Source organism: Schistocerca nitens, chromosome 1 (assembly GCF_023898315.1).
Source record: "Schistocerca nitens isolate TAMUIC-IGC-003100 chromosome 1, iqSchNite1.1, whole genome shotgun sequence".
Taxonomy (NCBI): domain Eukaryota; kingdom Metazoa; phylum Arthropoda; class Insecta; order Orthoptera; family Acrididae; genus Schistocerca; species Schistocerca nitens.
The window spans coordinates 115,698,762-115,718,012 of NC_064614.1; the positions used below are offsets into that span (position 1 = coordinate 115,698,762).

The following is a 19,251-nucleotide window of genomic DNA, read 5'->3' on the forward strand; positions in this document are numbered from 1 at the left end:
ACCTTAGGGGGAAAAAAGGGCAGGTATATGCTCGTGCACACACACACACACACACACACACACACACACACATATACAGACACAAGCAGACATATTAAAAGGCAAAGAGTTTAGGCAGAGATGTCAGTCGAGGCGGAAGTGCAGAGGCAAAGATGTTGTTGAATGACAGGTGAGGTATGAGTGGCGGCAACTTGAAATTAGCGGAGGTTGAGGCCTGGTGGATAACGAGAAGAGAGGATATATTGAAGGGTTCATCCCTATGAAATCCCCAAACCACCTTCCCTACCCTCTGGCTCCTACCTTGTAACTGCCCCCAGTGTAAAACCTGTCCCATGCACCCTCCCACCACCACCTACTCCAGTCCTGTAACCTGCCTACACTGTGACGCATTCTATGTGGGAATGACCAGCAACAAACTGTCCATTCGCATGAATAGACACAGGCAGACAGTGTTTGTTGGTAATGAGGATCACCCTGTAGCTAAACATGCCTTGGTGCACGGCCAGCACACCTTGGCACAGTGTTACACCGTCCGGGTTATCTGGATACTTCCCACTAACACCAACCTATCCGAACTCCGGAGATGGGAACTTGCCCTTCAATATATCCTCTCTTCCCGTTATCCACCAGGCCTCAACCTCCGCTAATTTCAAGTTGCCGCCACTCATACCTCACCTGTCATTCAACAACATCTTTGCCTCTGCACTTCCGCCTCGACTGACATCTCTGCCCAAACTCTTTGCCTTTTAATATGTCTGCTTGTGTCTGTATATGTGTGGATGGATATGTGGGTGGGTGTGCGCGAGCGTATACCTGCCCTTTTTTCCCCCTAAGGTAAGTCTTTCCGCTCCCGGGATTGGAATGACTCCTTACTCTCTCCCTTAAAACCCACATCCTTTTGTCTTTCCCTCTCCATCCCTCTTTCCTGACGAAGCAACCGTTGGTTGCGAAAGCTTGAAATTCTGTGTGTGTGTTTGTGTGTTTTTTATTGTGTCTATCTACCAGCGCTTTCCCGTTTGGTAAGTCATGGAATCTTTGTTTTTCAATATATTTTTCCCATGTGGAATGTTTCTTTCTATTTTATTTTGAAATGGACAATTATAAGACTGAACAATGGAAACTGCAGGCAGGAATATCAACACTGTAGGAAAAGACAGATTGCTACTTACCATAAAGGTGACACATTACTTATGTTGCAGACAGGCACAATTAAAGGACACTTGCACAAGTTGTGTAAGTGTCTTAATTGTCCCTGTCTGCAATTTAATGTGATAACTGTTGATTATAAGACTGAATATATTATACCTCTATGTCCTGACAGAGCTTGATTTCACGTGGTCCCTCCACAAAATTGGTTATGTGACAACCACTAGAGCTGCCAACACGACCTGTACGACCACATCGGTGGATGTAATCTGCCATGTATACCGGGAAGTCATAGTTCAGAACATGTTTCACCTAGAAAAAAATTATAATGCTTAAGGAGTGAATTACCATATTTAAAGAGGATTTACTCCCATTATAAATAATTAAACCAACTCACACAGAAAAAAATACGGATGCACAGCCACTAATGTTGTGAAAATTTCTTTGTTACATAAAAAACTATATTTCAACAAAACCATACATGCTCTGATATTGCCACTTAGACACAAAATTATCATGTGACAGTACTAGACAGACAGTTGGTGGTCAGCACATTTCAAATACTTCTGTGAGTATTGAATAAACAGAAATTGATTTAGATTTACAGAACTGGCAAACTGAATTCAGCAATACAGTTACTGGTGGTCCCATGGTAAACAAACTAAATGACTTCTTTCTATGCTTTGTCACTTCGAGTTCCCTTCTGTCTCTATTGAGCTAGTGCTTATGGAACATTAAACTCTGTTTTTGTTTTCAAAGCCCTGTCTGGTCACCCTGATATAAGTTGTCATGGTTTCCCTAAATCAGTTGAGGATTCTTTGAAAAGGACATAGCTGATCTCCCTCTGCACACTTGCCCTAGCTGAGCTCATGTTCCATCTGTAATGATCTTGATCGCAGAGGGATATTAAATCCTAATATTGTTTCCTTCCTTATTTACTGTAGCTTTGATTCTGTAACTGCTATGTTTAACAGTGTCAAGCCAGATCAAACCTGCAAAAAATGGAATAACTTATAGTTCTATGCGGATAACTAATTACAAATGATGTTTCTTTAAGTTCGCCAGTGGGTAAAATATTCAGTCATCTATTTGATTGGGCTGTCCCAGATAAACACACAAAAATGACTTTCTTCACTGACAATAGCACATATTTTAGTTAACTTCACAATTAGAAGTAACATATCCTTACACTATATAAGATCTGAACACAGAACTGGTTCACTGTATATACACCACCCAGACAAAGACGACGTGCAACAATGTCCACGACGTTTGTCTGTAAAACATGATGACAAATACATACGAGGTGCCTCTAGAAAGTAAGTTTCCGGATGATGATGATAGTGCCCATCAAAATTCATGGTCAGGCCTATGGGTAGAACATCATGAGTAAACAGATGGTGCATCGCTGGCATAGGCTGTTTTCCAAAGATAATCAAAGTGTCCATGATGAAGAGTGCAGTGTGTGACTGCCCCTCATCAATGATCACCTGACTGAATTGGTGTGGCAGCGCAATCCTGGAGAACCATTGCTTCAAGATTGTGGAGCTCAGCAACCGGCCAGCATTTTCACAATGACGAAGAGCTGAAGATGACTGTCACATGCGGTTCCATTCACTGGCAGCAGACTTTTACGACACAGTAATACAAAAGTTGATCCCACAATATTACAAGTGTGTCAATTCTTTAGGTGACTATGTTGAAAAATAGCTCAAACATTGCGGTACATGTTGCCAATAAAGTTTTTCATGTAACTATTTTATCTTTGTTTTAAAAAAATAGTGAAACTTACTTTCTGGATGCGCCTTGTATACCATGAAAAACTTTATTGATTACTAGCTGACAAATGGGGAATTGCCCAGGTATTCATTTTGCCAATTTTCTGTAAGCAACAAAAACTAAACTCAAAGTGGTTAAGGTAACCACGCGCAATAAGCGGAAAATGTGGGTTCAAGTCCCTGTCTGGCACAAATGTTCATGTGTCATGAATAGATAGCATTTTTACACCTAATACAGCTGACGTCAAACAATTTGCAATTAGTGAATAAATAACAAACATTGTCAGATTAAATAAGGAAATCATGAAAACTCTCTTTGTTGGCAGAACAATGCCCAAAAAATGCAAGCCTCCCAAACAACTTGGCCTCCAGTAGATATGATACACTTACACAACTCATTTGGTTTAACACACTAAGAATGAGCCTGTAAGTATCAGAGAGAGAGAGAGGGGGGGGGGGGGGGGAGGGGGGGGACTGCAAAAGGAAGTAAATTATTTATTTGGGGACAGGGGGCAGGCAAGAAGTAGCAAGTCACATGGAGACTTATGTAATAAATGATGACTAACTGAAACCCTCAGCTGCCGACAGGTGTTGTTGATATACCTCGATGTGGACAGTTGAAAATGTGTGCCCCAACTGGGACTCGAACCAGGGATCTCCTGCTTTCATGACAGACGTTCTATCCATCTGAGCCACCGAGGACACAGATGAATAGCGCGACTGCAGGGACTTATCCCTTGCACGCTTCCCGTGAGACTCACATTCCCAACTGTCCACAATTCTACATACGTAATGTACCTTATAGACATTTGCCCATCCACTCATTACTCGCGCACGCTTTGGCGATTCCCGTAAGAGTTTGGGCAACCTGTGCGCATTCGCACAGACGAAGGTCAATGGCTGGGTAGCCTTTAACTATATATGTGAAGACACAATGTATATAAATGGCCTTGTGGATAACATTGGAAGTTCACTGAGGCTATTTGCGGATGATGCTGTAGTATATCGAGAGGTTGTAACAATGGAAAACTGTACTGAAATGCAGGAGAATCTGCAACGAATTGAGGCATGGTGCAGGGAACGGCAACTGAACCTCAATGTAGACAAGTGTAATGTGCTACAAATACAAAGAAAGAAAGATCCTTTATCATTTAGCTACAATATAGCAGGTCAGGAACTGGAAACAGTTAATTCCATAAATTATCTGGGAGTAGGCATTAGGAGTGATTTAAAATGTAATGTCCATATAAAATTAATAGTCAGTAAAGCAGATACCAGACTGAGATTCATTGGAAGAATCCTAAGGAAATACAGTCCGAAAACAAAGGAAGTAGGTTACAGTACACTTGTTTGCCCACTGCTTGAATACTGCTCACCGGTGTGGGATCCGTACCACATAGGGTTGATAGAAGAGATCCCAGGGAAGATCCAATGGAGAGCAGTGCACTTCATTACAGGATCATTTAGTAATCACGAAAGCATTATGGAGATGATAGATAAACTCCAGTGGAAGACTCTGCAAAAGAGACGCTCAGTAGCTCGGTATGGGCTTTTGTTGAAGTTTCGAGAACATACCTTCACCGAGGAGTCAAGCAGTATATTGCTACCTCCTATGTATATCTCGCGAAGAGGATAAAATCAGAGAGATTAGAGCCCACAGAGAGGCATACTGACAATCTTTCTTTCCACGAACAATACGAGACTGGAATAGAAGGGAGAACCAATAGAGGTACTCAAGGTACCCTCCACCACACACCGTCAGGTGGCTTGCAGAGTATGGATGTAGATGTAGATGCCTAGCAATAGCAAACCCTGCCTAGCTGACTTTTCCAACTTGCCACATCCTCCAAAATTTCCTACCAACCTCCCACCAGATCCAGAGCCAGAATATTCCCGTAACACTGTTGTTAGCCTTTAAACCAAAACCCTCAGATCCACAGAAGTTTCTGTCCAATCCAAAGGCCTCACCTTTAGTCCGACATTCAAATTTAACCACGCTGGACTTGTCAACGACCTACTCTCCTTCTGCCAATCCCGGCAATGGAAGCACTTCCTTGCTGCCAAATCCTCCAACCAAAACCATCCTAATTCCAACACTGAACCCTGCATCTTCCAGTTAATACCACCATATAACCGTGACCCTTCCCGCTCCCACCTAACCACCCCCTGGTAACCTTCCAGGAATTCCTCACCTCCAACTTATCCTCACCATCCTTCCCCAGGTCCCTTCATCAGAACACCAACCTTTCAGTACAAGAAAGAACAGCCATACAGAACCTCAAAACAAATCCTGACCAAATCATCCTACCTGCAGACAAAGATTCCACAACTGTTGTGATGAATCACAGTGATTACCTGGCAGAAGGCCTCCGCCAATGGTCCGTCTCCTCCACCTATAAACTTCGCTAGAGTGATCCCATCCCAGAAGTCCATCACAAATTCTAATCCCTACTTAAAGCCTTAGGCCCTTCCCAGACATCTTCCCTGAATCCATTTCCCTCCTCAGACCTATGACACCTCACACACCCACCTTCTACATGCTTCCCAAAATCCACAAACCTAACAATCTTGGATGCCCCAATATGGCTGGTTATTGTGCCACCATCGAAAGAATTTTGGCACTATTTACCAACACCTCCAACTAACTGCCTGTGATCTAGCTTCCCACATCAAAGGTATCAACCACTTGCCTCACTGACTCTCCACCATCCCCACCCCTTTACCTCCTGGATCCCTACTTGTCACTGTTGACAACACCTCCCTGTACGCTAACATCCTTCATGCCCATGGTCTGAACACTACCTTCCTCGGTGTCCTTCAGACTCCAAACCCACTACCTCATTCCTCATACACCTCACTAACTTTATCCTAACTCACAAGTACTTCTCATTTGAAGGAAAGGTATACAAACAAATCCATGGCATGGTCATGGGCACCCACTTTGCACCCTCCTATACCAACCTATTTATGGACCATCTAGAGGAGACCTTCCTAGCCTCCCAAAACATCAAACCGATGGTCTGCTTCAGGTTCACTGATAATATCTTCAATAAGACACCCTATCTTCCCTCTATCTGACAGTTTCAACCCCCCTATGTCCTGTCATCTCCTCCCCATACTGGTCTCACACTCTGAGTATTTGCAGTACTCTGTAAATGCAACCACCTGTCTTTCCCCGCTCCTCTCCTTTTTCATTCCTTTTCCTCCCTCCCTGCCCCACAAACTCCAGACACTGCACCTATTGGAGTCTAGTCCCTGCACACTCCACCAGACAGCGTTCATCTCTCTCCCCACCCATACTCTTCCATTCCTTCCCCTTCCCCACCCGCTCCAATTGCTGCTTGCATCCCATGTGGTGTAGCATTCCGGCTCGAGATGCTGGAATTGGTGGTCGTGTGTGTGTGAGACTTGCTTGCTTCTGTCCGTGTGTGTGTGTGTGTGTGTGTGTGTGTGTGTGTGTGTGTTTACTAATGAATGTTGTGTGCATGTGAGAGGTGAGTGTCTTCTAATCATGCCTGTCTGCAACTTGACGTGTTTTCTTTACGGTAAGTAGCAATCTATCTTTTCCTACATTGTTGATATTCCTACTTGGAGTTTCCATTGTTTGGTCATGGTAGAAAGAAAATATATGAAATCGAATACTCGAAAGTCATAGGTATGCATACAGATTAGAATTTTAATTGGACTTTGCTTTTTTAGACCTTGCCAAATGTTTGTTTTCTTTGCAAGTGATTGTTGATTTTGAGGCAATATCATCAAAATGTTACGATACTTTGCATATTCCCATACACTAATGGCATACAGAGTCTAGTCCTTTTCTGGGAAAAAGAATATCTTGTGCCAAAATAAGCTTGAGGATAATATATTGTGTACATCCTCAAACCTCAAGTATGAAACGTTTTTAAAAAGTAGGCATTCTAACAATAACTTCACCCCACAATTTCCTTGTTGTGAAGCTTATAGTTACAGCTGGTCGTAATGGTACATCCTGTCACTACATTTAAATGTAGATTAAGATTAATGTGAAAGCTAGCTAGTGCGAATAAACAAAACTATAATAGGTCTTAAAAACAAAAAGAGAACTATGAAGAGTCTTTGAATCATAAAAAGAGTTTTCTTACATCACTTTTGGTACCAGAAAAGTAAATGTTTGGCCTATTATAGAACAAAACTGAAGGTAATCAGATACATGCTTTTCTTGTCCTATCCACATTTGTGATCCATAACTGACTGAATGATAAACCCTAAGCTCTCTTCCATATTTTGCTTCTTGTAACACCAATCTAAAATAATATGTTAGAAATACAAACCCTCACTGTATCCAGTCCTCTTGATCCAATATCAGTGCAGGAAATTACATTTACTCTCTCTGCCTGGAACTGTTTGAACTTCCCAGTTCGTATTGCCTCAGGCATTGCACCGTTGAGATTGATACAGCTAACACCATTCTCATTTAAGAAGAGGGATATCCAGTCACAAGTGGATGATTTATTGCTGTGAAATCATCAAGAAAACTTTAGGCGGAATTTTATACATTGTATGTAACGTTAACATGTTATGATTTTTTTCATTACTACTAAGTGTAAACACTTCATTACTGAAAAGGGAACCAAATGATTTTAGAAACTAGTTGAAAATAATAGCCTCACCTGAATATAAGAAGTGGAATGCCTGATTTTGAATCAGACTTTGCAATTCTAAGCAATTCCTCAGGTTTCTGAGACTTGCCCAAGCGAATAAATTTCTGTGGTATATGAGTCATCACTTGGTGCAGAGAGCCAGTTGTCACCTTCTTTAATGAGTCTACCTAGAATTAATGGCACAATGAAAATGTGCTACAAGCAATTAACCTTTCAACATATTACTATAATCACTTGTTGCTGTTTGTGCAGAAGTATACTATTTCATACCCTTCAAAATTTTTGTTTCACGGGATTTCTTACATTTTCTTGACATGATTGATTTATGGCATGCTTTCAGACATCCAACAGATATGATGATTCCTTTTTGCAAACAATATTTCAATGACTCAGCCACGAGTTGCTAGCTGTTGTCTCATGTTGTGATGTAATTGGCCTGATCTGCTAGTTAATCTTATACAGTTAACCAATTATATTTTGTTCCCATACCTGATGTTGGTCCAAACAAATATGTACATTAATGTGGGTATATGATCACACTAAGTATGCAAATCTTTTCACAAAATTATATTCACAACCATATATTACAATCACATTTTGTTTTTTGAAAATATGTTATTTAAATGATTAAAAATTGCATATTTTGCATCTCAAAAAGGAAATGTCTTGGGGAATAAATTTGTAGCGTTTCGTAATTTAACAGGTTTTGTGGATGACAAACATGACAGAAGCCAACATAGTTTCACACCTAATGAAGAACATAGCAGAGAACGAATATCAAGGATATCACTACATCAGAGGACTTCATCACTTGGTGCCAACATATTGAGGCAATGCACCTGAAAAAAAGAGTTTGCTAAAACAAGTTTGACAGACTTATAAATGTTGTAGAGATCGCTGTCATGAAATACCACCAGGACTTCATATTTTTAATGTAGTAAATGGTAAGAGAAGAGATATGTGAGTTTGTGGACTCCGTTAATATCAATCCCAATAAGATGGCAAAACACATCAACATTAATTGTCAAATGTAGCCAGGAGCAAGAATTAGTATAATTAATTTCAGAAGAGGTTCATTAATCACTGGCACTGATCTCTACACATCAAACCTACATATAGGAATGGAGTTGGAAACACCAACTTATGCTGCGACCATCAAATGATATCCAAGTTGTTGAAGACACTGGCCCTCCTCCTAATTTGATCAATGTGCAGATAAACAGACACTTGGAGAATACAGGACAACATGCCTGTATGGTTTGATTGTGGGTGCTACTGTAAAGAAGGAAGAAGAGTGTTATGTTACAAGACATTGACAACCAGGCAGTTCTATACACGTAACTGCAAAAGACTACAGCCAACCTGCATGATAGAGCCCATCATCATACCCTGGTCGACATTGCTCTCCAGTACACTACATTAGTTCCCTGTCACTATAAAGAAGTTCCAGCAGGCTAAATTAGGCAAACTAAACAAAGCCACCGTCTATGGAGGTCAGCTGCCACAGACTAAAATTCTCAATGAACAACAGTACTCAAGATATTGGGAAATCACACTGGCATTATCATAGACAACCAACCTTTCCTAGAACAAGGAGATTCTGGGGTAACATTTTCAGTAATATTGGATGATTATTGCCATCAGCTGACAAAGATTAAGTTCTGAGATTCAAAGGCTCCTGCGCCGAAGACTGCACATGGGAAGCTTAGTGAGTAGACTTTTTTATGTATCACATACAGGGTGCTCAGAATTTTTTTATGTATCATATACAGGGTGCTCAGAAACAATCTGAAAAACTCATAAGAATATTGCAGGGTAGGTTGTCCTGAGAAATAACTTTTAAGAAAAATATGTTTCCAAGTTAATTAGTGTTGATGTCAGCCAATGACCGTTACACATGGACCTGTGTATAAACACACATACACGTTTTCTACACAAGGTGGTGGTACACGTAAGATTACAGTGTACTGCAAAGCAGAGTATCGAAAACGGTGTTAAATATTCCATATGTCTTGATTTCTGATGAAGACTATGTCATCAGATATTACTATCTATCGCCTCCTCTTTCTCCTCCTCCATGCTCTAAACTTTCTACTTAAGTACGAAAGTACTGAGTCAATAAAAGAAGGAATTCATTTGCTAGTTATATAACACAGCACTGTTAGATGTTTTAAATTTGTTTCACTTCAAAGCACTTTCTCAGGAGCCCATAAGCTAACAGACTTTATACTATAATACCACAAACCTCAATCAGCTGTCCTAAAATACTTGGCAGGCTTGTTGGCATTGTAGCACTCACTAATGTCAACTGAGTCCCCTGAGGAAGGTTTGTAGACATATCTGCATGACCACAAAACTGAAACAATATCATAATTTCATTATTTATTTAGTACTTTGATCATATGTAGTACACTGTACAAGATGATATTGGACTTAACTCTAGTCACTAAAAAGAACAATTATCACAAGATGTATGATGTAGTTCAACACATTACAAAATTAGAAATGTTACAGATCTAGACATTTATTGTAATTCAAAAATTTGATTCCTGAATAGAAGCAGTGGTACTGTAGGTATTCTCTAACAGATCTCACAAAATCTTTAATATTTGGTATACATTTTATATCATTTGGCAACTTACTGAATAGTTTTATTGCCATACAGCATGTACCTTTCCCATACAAACTTTTATTGGCTAGGAGTACATGCAAGTTACTTTTTTGTCTAGTATTGTGATTATGTAAATCAAAATCTTTTCTAATAGTATTATAGTTTCCAATTGCATTTTTTAAAATATACATTTCTGTGTCAAGAATGAACATGCATGGTAGTGGTAGCACTCTCAGTATTTTAAATTTCAGCTTATATGACTGTCTAGCCCTGCCCCTTATAATAATCTGAATGGCTCTTTCTTTGGATTCTGGAGGTCCCCAGAGCTGCTGGTGAATTCTGCTGTCACATGAGTCCATATTTAAAATGGGCATTAAAATATGTGTAGTGGACACACATTAGTGTCTGTACATTTATGCATTTTCCATAGCCCTTAAATGATAACAACCTATACACATGGCATTGATGTGTTCAATATACTTGTACCATTTTAGGTCACTTTGAATCCAAATCTCAAGAAATTTGTTGCCTCTTTTTTCACAGAGGGTTGCTGGTTGATGGTGATGTCAGGATAATGCAAGGTGTTGTTTTGACTGCTATTTTCATGTTATACTACTATTTTCATGTTATACTACTATTTTCATGTTATTTATTATAAGCAGATTTATTATTGAAACTTCCTGGCAGATTAAAACTGTGCACTGGACCGAGACTCGAACTTGGGACCTTTGCCTTTCATGGGCAAGTGCTCTACCATCTGAGCTACCAAAGCACGACTCATGCGCCATCCTCACAGCTTTACTTCTGCCAGTAAAGCCATATGATTTATTGTTGACCATTTACTTAGTTGTTTTGTAATGGAGTTTACTTTATGTTGGATGTCTTCATTTTTTGCTAATTTTACAAACACTACTGTGTCATTAGCAAACAGAATTATTTTGTGTGAAGCAACATGCAAATCCAGATCACCATTCTTCTGACAGATATACTGATACTATATGTGCCTTTTCATGTACATGTCTGATGTATACTTCCTGTCTGCTTTCATTGAGAAACGAACGACAGTCCCCTAATGCTGTAGTATTCAAGTGTTCCATGATTTACCACATCAAAAGCTTCAGTTAAGTTTAAAGTTTAAAAATATACCTGCTGTTTACTGTTTCTCCATCAGTGGCTTTTAAAACTGTGGTTACACCTTCATAGACTGCTACCTCAGTTGATTTCTTACTTCAGAAACCATGTTGAGAATTGGCTAATACTCTATGTTTGTTCGTAAACTTTAATAATTTATTGTAAATTATTTTATTTTATTGTAAATTTTATTTTATTGTAAAATTTTTTCCCAATACTTTTAAAAAACAGGATGTTATTGTAATGGATTGATGGTTTATCAATTTATCTTTGTTGCTGGCTTTGAATATAGCAGTAACTTTGTCTGATCAGGAATTATGCCTGATTAATAAGAAGTTACATATGTGAATGACAGGGTCAATTGTATTTTAGAGAAAGAGCTGTAAGATTCTGCTGGGTATACCATCAATTCCTGCTGAATATGTTGTTTTTAGGTCTGTAACAGCCTTGATTGTACCCTCCCTGCTAAAGTGATCCACAAGGATTGATAATTTACAGCTAATGATCTTGATTTCCACTTGCTGCTGATCTGCACTGACATTCGTTTTTATTAACCCTTTCTACTCCAATTTTTCTACTCACAGCATTCTTCGCAACTCTTATTTATTTTATGTGATTAAGGATGTCAGGCATTACAGATTATTACACTACTGTTAAAAAAATAAAAAGAAAATGCAATATGAGGTCACTTGACAACTTTATTACCTTTTACACTAGTTTTGAAACTGTTATGTATGAGGCGGAACTATGGGCCTCATGGAAAAAGAGTGACCCAGCTGAGTCACACAATTTTACACTTAGTCTGATCACGAGGTTTGGCCATTAATTGCACGCATTGATCATGTACGTTGACATGAGGATCAATGAACTATACTTGATGGGATGTATCTGGAACATCTTAGATGATTAGAAAGTTAGTAGACAGGAATACAATTAAATACTTAGTTTTTAATTCAGCTTCAGCGGTGAACGTCGATCTTGACTTTGTACAATAATATTTACAAGTGCAGTTTTAGACTGAACTGCGAATACTTCTTTACAATTCTGATTGCTTCACACATATAGATCAATTGTCAATGCATAAACTGTATGTGGCACCTGGCTAGCACGTAGCTACTGACTTAGCTGAAGGCTATGCTAACTAGTGTCTCTGCAAATGAGATCTCTGAAGCTATAACCAGTGAACCATTCCTGTTAAAGTCAGCTGTAGAACTGGCCAGTGCACTAGCTTGTCTTGGTCTGCTAGCGTCGGCAGTGGCGACTCGCAGGTCCGATGTGTACTGACGGACCTGGCCGATTTAAAGCCTACAACCTAGCAAGTGTGGTGCCTTGCGGTGACACCACAGAAACTACATTGGTCTTTGTTTATGGTTGTTTATAATTTTTTCTGTATGGTACTTTTTAAAACATTCTCCCGGTAAGTCCAGGCAACTATGTTTTGTAGTAGAAAATGTTTCCCTTCTTCCCCCTTTTCCCATGCATTTGCTACAAATCTTCCAACTTAGTCCTCAGTGTCAGACGATAGTGGTCCTCCTCTTTTCTTTGAATTTTATTTCTCATCTGGCCAACTAGCTCTCTGATTAGATACTTTCGTGGGAAAGGTGAGTCTGCAGTTGTTCCCCACATTTGTTGTTGTCTATTGAGTAAAGAATGCAACTGTTCACTACAGTAACTTCAATCAGTTGGAAGAATACTTCTTCCAACCATTTGTAGGGGTGCCTTGTAAAATCACAACAACCATAGTACAGATCAGTCCTGTCCACTCCTCCTGTAAACTTTGAGTATTCCAAAATAACAGTAGATTTCATGAACTGCACAGGCTCTTTCTGCCTATACCCAGTGACCAACTGGATCTGAGGACAAAAGAATGTACTCAACAGAGTCATTGACCACTTGTTATAGAATGAAAGACACAGTTTTCATCTCACTTTGATAGGCACACAATTCATATTCAGCAAGTTTTGTCTTCTCCAAATCACATGGAAAATAAGGCATAACTGTGTGTGTTAGATGAAATTTTGTGCAATTCCCTAACAAAGGGAGGGCTTGGGTAGAACCTGTCAATAAAAATGTGATAGCCTGAACCACCTGTACAAGCTAGCAATTGCTGTGCCAAATGAACCAAACATAACTGTTTTCTGATTCACACAGACAGAAAATTTGTAAACCACATTTCATAGGCTTCTTTAAACTGTAGCACTTGAACTGAATTCTTCTTTTGACTCCTACTGTGTGCACATCTATAACCACATTTCTTTTTGGTGCATCAAGTTTTTTGCATTTACTGTCAATACACTCACTAAGAATCTTCACCTTGCTCCCTCTCATACTTTGACACCCCTGAGCTGTGACAGGTGGAACTAAATGCACCATCCAATATATTTGAAAAAGAATAAAAAAGAAAAGGAGACAAGAAAATAATCCTTGAAAAATGGAGTTCATTCCAGCCAGTGTTCTGTAAAATAGTCAACTAATTCTGCCTTCAAATTCTTGGTCATGTTAAATATCACACCAAGAAAAGCTTTCAATTCTTCTAACAGAACATCTCCATGAGAGCCACAGGGGTGTTTTGTAAGTGGAGTGATTTTCTGTTTCTTGTCTTTAGCATACATATTTGTGGCATTCACAACTTCACTAATAAAATTGCCAGTGAAGAAGAGTTGGAAATATTCAAGTTTGAATATTAGTTGAACACCATGAGAAATGGTAAAACCTTGTTGCATGAAGAAAAAAGAAAGGAAGAACTTTACGAAATCACCATCACCATCACCATTATGATAAACTTTCCAGGTATCTGCTAAAAGTTTTGTGTTTTCATCACTGTCCACTCCCATCAGTAGGTTCAGATTCACAAGAACTTATATCACCGGACATGGCAGAAGTTTCTTTCCATCGCTTTCATCACTGAATTCTCTTCCGTCCTCACTGTCTTCGAGAAGCCACCTGGCAATATCATCATCACTTACACATTTTGTAACAGCTTTGAGTAGTCAGATCTTCATACTAATTGCTGCCATGTGTCTAGAAAATCTAAAAATGGAGTGGAAAGAAAGCACAATAATGGAAACATGTTGGACATCATTCGATATTGGAGATGTAGCAGAAAATAGTAATGACGGACACAGTCCAACAGTGGATAGGAACTGGTTAAATTTTCAGCTATTCCACTGAATTAACAGTTTAATATATTTGCTGTTTCACTAGGCTCTGTAATAGTTTTATCATTTTGTGTATAGACAATATTCTCATTGGTTTCATATGTTTGCCCTTTTCCCTTTTTTTATAATTTTCCACATAGCTTTCACTTTACTTGTACATTGTTATATACCTATCATCGTACATATTTTTGCTTGTTTCATAACCTTACACACAATTTTTATGTATGTTTTATACTGAGTACACATATCTGCTGTAACATTATTTTCATTGCAGATCTGAAGCAGTTCCCTCATTTTTTGGCAATAAGTTCTAATTTGTTTAGAGATGCATCCATTGCTTTTGTATTACTTCTGATATTTACCACTGTCAAACAGAAGGATGTATCAGAATGTTGTGTTTCATAGACAGGAGACCAATCTTCACTGTGCAATAATGAAATAAAATAGTTTAAGCTTTCATGACTGAGAATTACATGTTTCACCTTTAGTATGTAGTTATTTGCCTGACCACCTTCAATGGTGATAGTAATTCTTACAAGCTTCATGGTCATTGAATTATGTACTGTATAGTTTTATAGCCCACTTAAATTTCTCTGTATCTGTCAGGATTCAATCCAAAGCTGTCTAACTGGTTGGCATTATTCTTGTTGTGAGATTTACTGTAACAGTATGATTACACGATTTTATGAGATTAACTGGAGGGGGGCTCCCTTTCTACATTTCCTGATGGAGAACAATACACTGTGGTTATTATCAAATTTAATTTTGAAATTAAAAAAAAAATAGGAAAGCGGATAAGCTACTACAAACAGCGTAGTGAACACATTATTGTAGCCGAGATAGACACAAAGCCCACGCCTACCACAGTAGTTTATATGATAACCAGCTCCGCAGACGGTGATGAAATTGACAAAATGTATGATGCGATAAAAGAAATTATTCAGATAGTTAAGGGAGATGAAAATTAATAGTCATGGGGGACTGGAATTTAATAGTAGGAAAAGGAAGAGAAGGAAAAGTAGCAGGTGAATATGGAATGGGGGTAAGGAATGAAAGAGAAAACCGCCTGGCAGAATTTTGAACAGAGCATAACTTAATCATAGGTACCACTTGGTTCAAGAATCATGAAAGTAGGTTGTATATGTGGAAGAGGCCTGGAGACACTGGAAGTTTTCAGGTAGACTATATAATGGTATGACAGAGATTTAGGGACCAGGTTTCAAAGTGTACATTTCCAGGGGCAGATGAAGACTCTGAGCACAATTTATTGGTTATGAACTGTAGACTAAAACTGAAGAAACCAAAAATGTAGGAATTTAAGGAGATGGGACCTGGATAAAATGAGAAAAAAAAACAGAGGTTATAGAGAGTTTCAGAGAGAGCATTAGGGAACGACTGACAAGAACAGGGGAAAGAGATACAGTAGAAGAAGAATGGATACTGTTGAGAGATGAAATAGTGAAGACAGCAGAGCATCAAGTAGGTAAAAAGATGAGGGCTAGTAGAAATCCATGGGTAACAGAAGAGATACTGAATTTAACTGATGAAAGGAGAAAATATAAAAATGCAGCAAATGAAGTGAGTGAAAAGGAGTACAAACGTCTCAAAAATGAGATTGACAGGAGTTGCAAAATGGCTAAGCAAGGATAACTAGATGACAAATGTAAGGATGTAGAAGCACCTCCGCTATATGGTGAGTAGCAACTTTCCTTCTCAGGATGTAGAAGCATGTATCACTAGGGATAAGATAGATACTGCCTACAGAAAAATTAGAGAGATCTTTGGAGAAAAGAGAAGCACCTGTATGAATATCAAGAGCTCAAATGTAACACCAGTCCTAAGCAAAGAAGGGAAAGCAGGAAGGTGGAAGGAGTATATAGAGGGTCTATACAAGGGCGATGTACTTGAGGGCAATATTATGGAAATGGAAGAGGATGCAGATGAAGATGAAATTTGAGATATAATACTGTGTGAAGAATTTGACAGAGCATTAAAAGACCTAAGTCGAAACAAGGCTGTGGCCACAGATGAATGGAGAAACTGGTAGAAGCTGACCTCGGGGAAGAGCAGTTTGGACTTTGTAGAAATGTTGGAACACATGAGGCAATACTGACCCTACGAGTTATCTTAGAAGATAGGTTAAGGAAAGGCAAATTATGTTTCTAGCATTTGTAGACTTTTGACAATACTGACTGGAATACTCTCTTTCGAATTCTGAAGGTGGCAGGGTTAAAATACATGGAGTGAAAGGCTATTTACAATTTGTACAGAAACCAGATGGAAGTTACAAGAATCAAGGGGGCATGAAAAGGAAGCAATGGTTGAGAAAGGAGTAAGACAGGGTTGTAGCCTATCTCCGATGTTATTCAATCTGCATATTGAACAAGCAGTAAAGGAAACAAAAGAAAAAATTTGGAGTAGGAATTGCAATCCATGGAGAAGAAATAAAAACTTTGAGGTTTACCGACAACATTGTGATTCTGTCAGAGACGGCAAAGGACCTGGAAGAGCAGCTGAACGGAATGGACAGTGTCTTGAAAGGAGGATGTAAGATGAACATCAACAAAAGTAAAACAAGGATAATGGAATGTAGTGAAATTGAATCAAGTGATGCTGAGGGAATTAGATTAGGAGATGAGACACTTAAAAGTGGTAAATATGTTTTGTTATTTGGAAGCAAAATTAATGATGGCTGTTGAAGTAGGGAGGCTATGAAATGTAGACAGGCTATGGCAAGGAAAGTGTTTTCTGAAGAAGAGAAATTTGTTAACATCGAGTATAGATTTAAGTGTCAGGAAGACGTTTCTGAGGGTATTTGTATGGAGTGTAGCCATGAGCGGAAGAGGAACGTGGACAACAACTAGTTTAGACAGGAAGAGAATAGAAGCATTCAAAACGTGATGCTACAGAAAAATGCTGAAGATTAGATGGATAGATCATGTAACTAATGCGGATGTACTGAATAGAATTGGGAAGAAGAAGAATTTGTGACACAGCTTGACTAGAAGAAGGGATCGGTTGGTAGGACACGTTCCAAGGCATCAAGGGATCACCAATTTAGTACTAAAGGGAAGCGTGGAGGGTAAAAATCGTAGAGGGAGACCAAGAGATGAATACACTAAGCAGATTCAGAAGGATGTAGGTTGCAGTAGTTATTCGGAGATGAAGAGTCTTGCACAGAACAGAGTAACATGGAGACTACAAAGCTCACTCAAATTCTATATTCAGAGTACAGATTCCATCAGAACATGAGTCATGTGAGCTCTATGGGACAGAGAAAATTAGCTGTCACTGAGCACCACCTCTAACATACTAATGAAACTAAATATGATGAGAGCAGTATTGTGACGCAAATGTCAAGTTTCTAGGTCGGCGTAATTAAGCAGTCTTACGAAATAAAGATGTCAGAAAATCTGATAAACTGAGATGGAGGTTCCATTTTAAACAAGGCTTGGTGTCCAGCACTCAATTTATTACGATCTTGCTGGCTATCACATCCACCATAGTAGGGAAATGCTGAGAGAACATACATTTCACAGAGTATTAGTGCGACTTCCAAAAAACAAAAGGACATCAAAGTGCGTAGTGGGTGTAGAGTCAAACTCTCGCTATGAATAACAGCATGGGATTGAGGAGACTGTACACAACCTGACATATCTGCATTGAGGCACTTATCATACTGCGGCACAAGTTTTTCAATACCCTCAGTATACAACCTGACATATCCACACTGAGGCACTTATCATACTGTGGCACAAGTTTTTCAGTGCCTTCAGTATACAACCTGACATATCCACATTGAGGCACTTATCATACTGTGGCACAAGTTTTTCAATACCCTCTCTGTATAAATCTGCTGCCTGCAATTGTAACCAATGATTTACACTGGTGAGCAGTTCGGCATCAGTATCAAAGCATTGTGTAGCCAGCGATGACTTCATTGCTGGGAAGAGAACTTAGTCACTCGGTGCCAAATCCAGGCAGTACGTTGGATGATCAAACCCCTGTAGGAGCTCTTGGGTACAATTGGTCATGTGCAGATATGCATTATCATGAAAAAACAAAATCTTTGCAGTAAGTTTTCCACCATGCTTGTTTTGTATTGCCCACCTTAACTTTGTCAGACTGACAAATTTCAATTGGTTTGCAGTTTTTTGTCAACAAAAACCAAATCACAGACCTCACCTCACAAGTGGCAGGATTTTCTACTGCAACACGTATTTCAGTATGTCACAGAAAGCAAAGTACCTGAGACACAGACCACATGTTACCACTGCTGGATGTGTACTTAGTGTCAGAATGTTATGGCAGCAAGATGGCGGCTGTTGCCCTGCCCACTGCTGCAACAGGTCAAAAGTCTGTTACTTTCTGCATAGCCCTCGTATGATGAGCACATCCTCACCCTCTTTCCAGAACTTTCATTACTGAGATCATTTGCTCTTCTGTCCCTTTAATGTCTTTTACAACAAGAGACGGATAGGTCATGTACACCAGCAGACTGTGAATTATGTAATTTCGATTGCATGTGTTTCAAAATTTAATTACCTGTGTACTGGGACTGTAAGTTATAAGTGTGGAATGAATCTACGAGGGTCACACAGCAAGTAAAGAATGTTTTGGGATAACTGAATAAAAATGAGAGATATTGACACAAAACTTTATTTACAAAGTTATAGTATGTTACTATATTTTTCAATGTAATTGCCGTAACTGACATGGCACTTACATGGGACCTGTTTTTCAGTTCCCATATTGTACTCTTCTGCCACCAAAGACGTGAGCTCAGG

General features: G+C 39.1%; 1 protein-coding gene across 1 annotated transcript in view; it reads right to left on the reverse strand.

Annotated features, from left to right (window-relative positions):
• Positions 1 to 19,251, reverse strand: part of LOC126234666 (probable ATP-dependent RNA helicase DDX28) — a 76,255-nt gene that overhangs the window by 5,126 nt on the left and 51,878 nt on the right. Inside the window, exons 8-11 of the mRNA XM_049943407.1 lie at positions 9,810 to 9,920; positions 7,574 to 7,731; positions 7,235 to 7,418; positions 1,306 to 1,458 (exon numbers count right to left, since the gene is read on the reverse strand). Coding sequence (XP_049799364.1) covers positions 1,306 to 1,458; positions 7,235 to 7,418; positions 7,574 to 7,731; positions 9,810 to 9,920 — 606 coding nt within the window. The remainder of the gene's footprint in view (positions 1 to 1,305; positions 1,459 to 7,234; positions 7,419 to 7,573; positions 7,732 to 9,809; positions 9,921 to 19,251) is intronic.